The sequence below is a fragment of the Empidonax traillii genome, unplaced genomic scaffold (assembly GCF_003031625.1).
Source record: "Empidonax traillii isolate 1590-97213 ecotype Southwest subspecies unplaced genomic scaffold, ASM303162v1 scaffold1449:size159823, whole genome shotgun sequence".
Taxonomy (NCBI): Eukaryota; Metazoa; Chordata; class Aves; order Passeriformes; family Tyrannidae; genus Empidonax; species Empidonax traillii.
The window spans coordinates 30,328-36,485 of record NW_020956642.1 but is presented as its reverse complement, the minus strand read 5'-3'; the positions used below and the strand labels follow the sequence as shown (position 1 = coordinate 36,485).

At 43.6% G+C, this 6,158-nt stretch overlaps 1 protein-coding gene across 1 annotated transcript in view; it reads right to left on the bottom strand.

The window, feature by feature from the left end:
- Positions 1–6,158, bottom strand: part of NIN (ninein) — a gene marked incomplete at its 5' end in the record, with an annotated part of 39,881 nt that overhangs the window by 7,865 nt on the left and 25,858 nt on the right. Inside the window, 5 exons of the mRNA XM_027907391.1 lie at positions 796–987; positions 3,789–3,887; positions 4,222–4,371; positions 4,984–5,166; positions 5,957–6,103. Of these exons, the coding sequence (XP_027763192.1) occupies positions 796–987; positions 3,789–3,887; positions 4,222–4,371; positions 4,984–5,166; positions 5,957–6,103 (771 nt within the window). The remainder of the gene's footprint in view (positions 1–795; positions 988–3,788; positions 3,888–4,221; positions 4,372–4,983; positions 5,167–5,956; positions 6,104–6,158) is intronic.

Genomic DNA, 6,158 nt, shown 5'->3' with positions numbered 1-6,158 from the left:
GACCTATGGCCTGAGCCAAAGCTTTAGAGATTTACAGATTCATTAACTCTCTGGGGAAAAAAAAGGATCATTTGGCAAGCTCAGTCCGAAGTTTGTTACGTGGGAGATGCAAACTTTCCTATCTGTTGCCTATAATTTAATTCTAATAAATAATTTAATAATAAAAAGTGGAAATTTTACAAGCTTAAAAAAAAAAAAAATCAAAACACCAAGAAAAGTGACTCTGCCCACTAAGGGCAGTGGATGGAATGAATGTTCCTTCTCTGTTAACATTAACAACGTTCTCCAAACAAATGTCTTGTTTCATGGCCAAATCATGAAGATTTGACCTTATAAAAACATTTTTAAAAAGGATCAATTTGTTTGTATTCTGCTCTACTACAACTGCCAGAATTCCAGGTGACAAAACCAGCCCGAACTGGGATTTCATGGGATGGATCTGGCGGGGGGTATTGTTCAAAACAATAGTTCCAGACTTTTAAAGCAACAAAAACCCTACAAACACAGGAGGATCAGAGGGAGAAAAGCCAGCTGAGTGTGGATGGGAGTGCTTTGGATCCCAAAAAGCTGAGGAGCACCTCGGAACAAAGCCGTGGCTCAGGCTAAAGATGCTCAACAACATCACTGCACACATTTCCGAAGGAACCAACGTTCATTTTCACTTCTGAACTGGCATAAACGGAGAAGGGATCTCACCAGAATCGGGGGAGGGGAAAAAAAAAAACAACCCAAAAACCACCCAAATATCCCTTTCAAGCTGAAAACCTACAGGTCAAGGGGGGAGCTTCAATTTACCTGCTGCACGTTGGTGTCCGAGGGCCGAGCCTCGAGCTCCTCCTGAAGGCGCTGACTCCTCCTCTCCGCCTGGAGCAGCTGCTGCTGGAGCTGCAGGAACTGCTCCCTGGGCACCACGGCACAGCCCGGCTGCTGGAGCTCCCAGGAGCGCGGGCTCTGGCTACGCATCCCGCTGGAGCTGGAGTGGAGCATCTGGAGAGGAGAGGGAGATTCAATCAACCCATCGACACCGGCGAGGCGGCCGGGCCGCTCTCGGACCTCTCGTGGGCGACAGGACTCGGCAAGAGGAGCTACTAACGGGACTTTTTCCGAGGGGGAAAAAGAGGCAGCAGCATGCAGCGCTAAGGGAATGGGAGCTCTGATCCAGGTTTGGTTTAGGCGAGCTTGAACTCAGCCCCTTTTTTAAGTTTTTAATTTTTATTTTAGCCTCCGTCTCGGCAGCTCTTCTACAAACGGCACCTTTTGCCAACAAGCAAAAGCACTGAAGTTGTGCTGGTTATTTCTAGTCTTTAATTTAGGAGGGGGAGAGGATGTTCTCAAAGCACAACAAATTTTCAGTGCCGTCTATGTGATGCCAGCTGCTACATCACATTCAAAATTCAATATTTAAACCCCTTGTGGATCTTTCCTTATGTTCACTACTAACTGCAGAAATATTGAGAGCTGTGTCAGCCACAGGAAATTAATAATTTAGATTTTTTTTTTTTTTTAGACTAAAGTAAAACTCGGTTGTAATAGTTTATAATACTAAAAAAATTCCAGACCTGCACAGTAAAAATCCCTGATGTTTCAGACAAGCTGATTTGCAGCTTGAATTTGTGTAACATCAGTAAATTTCTTCCCCAGCTGATCCCATAAATTCTCACTTGTTAGCCCAAAACCTTTACTCTGTTCCCTTAGGAAAAGGTGAATAAGATTATCTGGGTAGTTTCAATTTCCCTTTCACAAGCGGTTTTAATTTCCTTTCACTCGTGGTAAAATTAAGCCTCAGTGTGGGGGCTTATTTCAATTACTGATTTCATCTATAACTTTATTTTACAGTGGTGCAGCTCTTCTGTCACCATCTCTAGATCTCTGCTGGCCCAGGCAAACAGAAAAGAGCTTTACAGATACTTCAAAATAAAAACTATTTGTATTATTTTAAGTTATCTGGTGTGTGTGTGTGTGTGGGGGGTTTCTCTTGAATCATCTTGTCTGGAAAGGAGCTGTTCTCATCCTGACAATATGAACAGTGAAAATAATGAGCTTTTTTGGGGGCATTTCTTTAGGGGTTCCTGTCCTGCTGTGAAGCACACGAGTATCTAATGAAGAAACAGTCAATCAGTGTTAACAGCATCTTAAAGACAAACAGCAGTGAAACAATAATGAAAACAATCTAGTCCTGCTGTGTTTATCTGGGGGGAGAAAAAATAAGAGAAAAAGAAAAAAAAGGAGCAATAATGAACTTGCTAAACTATTGGGATGATGCCAAGGGGGATGACAGAGCAAGTTAATTTAAGGGTACACTGGAAAAGCATGCAAGTACCAAAGTAAATACGCAAACACCTTCAAACCTCACAGTCAATGGGTTAGTAGGAAGCCACTGTTCATTTTCTCACTTTCAATTGGCATTATTTTTGACCTCAGTTGGGTTATTTCTATTTTTTTCAGGCAGCACCTGAGGAATTTTCATCTTCTCGGGGCACAGGATCGGGCACTGCCCGACAGCCAGAGTGAAAATAATCGACACTGAAACGAATAGTGGCTCCTTTACTTAAAAAGATGCATGGAATAAAAAGAAAAACCCATAAAAAAAAAAAAGGAAAAGGAAATGCTTTCTCCATGCTATGGTGGTACATCAAAAACCATTGCTCTACCTTCGCACACTATTTCAGAAAGGGAACTGCACCCTTCTCTGCTACTTCCAACCACTGAGCTCTAGCCAGGTTAGCCATGAACAAAAGGAGAACAGGCACAGAAGAGAGAGTTAGAAGGCACAAAATGTTATACCAACCCTGCCTGGAAAACGTTAACGGGGGGAACAAAACCCTGCGTGTTTTGAAATGCACATTTTAGCAGAAAAAGCAATTCCCTCCTTGGTGCTTACACTGACGGGTTTCAACGGTGCTTGGCATTTTCCCAAAGCTTAGTTAAGGGCTCTATAAATAAAAGCAGGGAGGAATATGAACAGCCTTTTCATTAACTTGTCTAAAATCTCGTATTTACTAATCAAGTTTTCGCAGCTTTATAACCAATTACATCAGATATCCAGCGTAACGTTTCCTGTTTGCTGCCTTGATGAGAAGCACAAAGTCTTCTAATTGGGTGTTGTAAAAGCCTCATCTGGAAGATGCTCTGATTTATTGCAAAAGCCAAAATCGTGGGTTTCTTTTTCTTTTTCTAATGTTATAAAACAAGACATCGAAGCCGGGACATCAACTGAGGGGCAACTCAAGAGGTCTGGGCTGACCTGAAGGTTCACAATAAACATTGTTAAGCTCTGCCCATTCCAAGGGCTCCTCAGAGCTTACACAGCTTTAACATCCAGCATAATTTGCAGCCTTTGGAAGAACCTCAACTGGAAATTTCAAGGCATGAGTGGAAACGACAGTAAAACGTACAAATTGTTAATTTATCACGATAAGATTACAAGGCTTAAATTCAGCAAATCAGAACAAGTTTCTCCATTAAGGGCAGCATCACACAAATATTAGTCAGGAAATTGGAGGTGACACGTTTTAGGAAGGAAGGGGGAAGTGTTTGCCCTGCCCCACAAGGTTCTCTGCTGTTTGATTTGACATCTGAAGCCTCATGTGAATTATGATAAACCACAACGTTTGTCACCCTCGCATCTTGGCCACGGAAGATGAAGTTAAATATTAGGAGAGATTAGTTCTTCCAGTGTCAATTAGTTTTCTCTGTTTCTTACACATCTAGAAGTTGTTTTAAAGCAAACCCACAGACAAGAGTGAGACTGGGATGAAGGCCCAGAGTCAACACTGATTGAGAAGTACCTCCATTAACTGATCATCCAGCTTGACTTGCTTTTTCCTCAGCCCTTCGTTTTCTGAGCTGGTCTCCAGTTCATGTTCAAGAGAATTCATCTGACTGATCTATCAGAGACAAGAGAAGTTTCCTTAGAAAAAGCAGCAGTGTCTTATTTTATCTGGTTTTTCATTTTTCTCCCCAATACTCAAGTCACGAACCATTAAACATAAAGACAATTCAAGACTAAAAAAAAACAAAACAAAACAAAACAACAAGGACAAAATAACTTGGACAAATGTGATGCTTTGCCACAGGTGAATGCCACCCTGCAGATGCACAGGGCACAGTCAGCTCCTTTGGGACAGGGTTTTGTTTTCTTTTAAAAAGAGACAAAAAGCACAAACCTTGGAGGAAAACAACAAAGTTAGAGCTTTTGTCACTTCCCCAGCCCAAACTGACCTTCCTGTTTGCAGATGACAGCTCCTTCTGCAGCTGTTCACACTCCCTCTTCAGGCTCAGTTTCTCCTGCTCTATGGCTTTGACGATGCCTGACTGGCTTTGATGCTTCTGGTGCTTTAGGGAAAGGATTGTGGATTCCAGCTGTCGGATCTAAAGAGAAGAACAAGCGTGGAAAGGTGTTCCAGGTGACCCAAAAAAAAAAAAAAAAAAATCTAATTGCATCCACTTCATCTAAAATACTGAGTACCAATTGATTTTGGACTCTGAATCACAGACTGATTTGGGTTGGAAAGAACCTTAAAGACCATCTTGTTCCACCCCCTGCCATGGAAGGGACACCTTCTACTAGCCCAGGTTGCTCCAACCTGGCCTTGGACACTTCCAGGGATCCAGGGGCAGCCACAGCTTCCCTTGGCAAATTTTAGCTTTGAGCATCTTGTCCTCCTTTCCCTTCCTCCTCCCCCCCCATAATCTGCCTATTACTGTGAGCCAAGAAATCGCACGAGAAGAACACTGGGAATATTAAGAATCTTTTCTTAAAAATGAAAGGGTGTTAACTGGGAGTCAGACCAGAATTAGTAGGATTTTCTTTTAAAGAAGAGAAACACCCTAAGAGTGCTGTGGAATCTCCCTCTCTGGAGATGCTCAAAACCTGCCTGGATGTGACTCTGGATCTGGATCAAGAGCAGGTGGATGATCTCCAGAACTCCATCCCAACCCTGGCCCTTCTGTGTGATCTGTCCCCCCCCTTTCTCCAGTTACCTTCTCCCTGGAGTGAGCCAGCTCTGTTTTAGTGCTCTGCACTTCCCTCTGCAGCCTCTCGTTCTCCTGCCTGAGCAGGCCCTGCTCCCGCTCCATCGGCTGCTCCTCCGGTTCATCCCAACTCCTCGGCCCCCGCTGGTCCTGCAGCCCTGGGGAAGGCACAGCCCCTTCCAGAACCCGGTTCTTAAGACAGACAGAATTGCAGGGTTAGGCCTTGAAACAAAGAAGCAGATATTTCCTCTGTTCAGGAGGGTTTTTAAGGAGATCTTTGGTACCTGCAGGCTCTAAAAGTCGCAGGATTCCCGTTTTTCCTCCCAGCCTACAAACAATTTTCTCCTAAGAAAACCCCAACGTGCAAAGCCCAAGTGCCTCCCTTCACTGAAACCACGGGTAATAACCAAGTTCAGAACGAGGGCACAGAGTTCAGCACCACAAAAGAAGGCAGCAATCTGTGCTCTGTTTAGAACAAAATTGGACTCAGTATTATATATTACTCAGTAATAGCTGTAATTTAGTTCCTCTTGTACCATTCTGAAACAGCCTCTTCTCCACGTGGACATTAAATATTCCTTAATTACATGGCAAAGAAGCCAAATTACCACCTGAATCCATAATACCAATCCCAAGACTGCTGTCTACAACCTCCTCCAGTTACAGATCCTCACTGGTTCAGACAGGCTGCTGTAATTCTCTACCTTTCAAACCTCAACCGGACTGGAAATCCGATCCTCAGTCGATTAGTTTTGTTAATTTTTATAGTTGATAGGTGCAAATTCACACATCACCCACAGAACTGGGTTTTTATATTTTTTTTTTTTGCCAAAAGGCTTCTTTCAGGGAAGGATGGAAAAACTCAGATTGACCATTACACTCGACACTTTGGAGAGTTTTCTAAAAGTCAGTTTAAAATCTGCACATTATATACAATAAACAGTAACTGAAGTTATCTTTTGAGGTCCCTGAAGCCCTTTACCTTTTCACTGGTGCTCTGCAGTTGCTTGTGCAGCGACACCACCTCTTGTTTCAGGGTCTCCTTCTCCTGCTGCGTCACCCGCAGGTCGGATTTCAGGCGGGACACTTGGAGGTTGGTGCTCTGCAGGGTCTCATCGAGGCTCTGCACCTGCAACGAGCAGCAATCAGCTTTGCTGGGCCAAGATTTCTCGCGTGTGGACCGG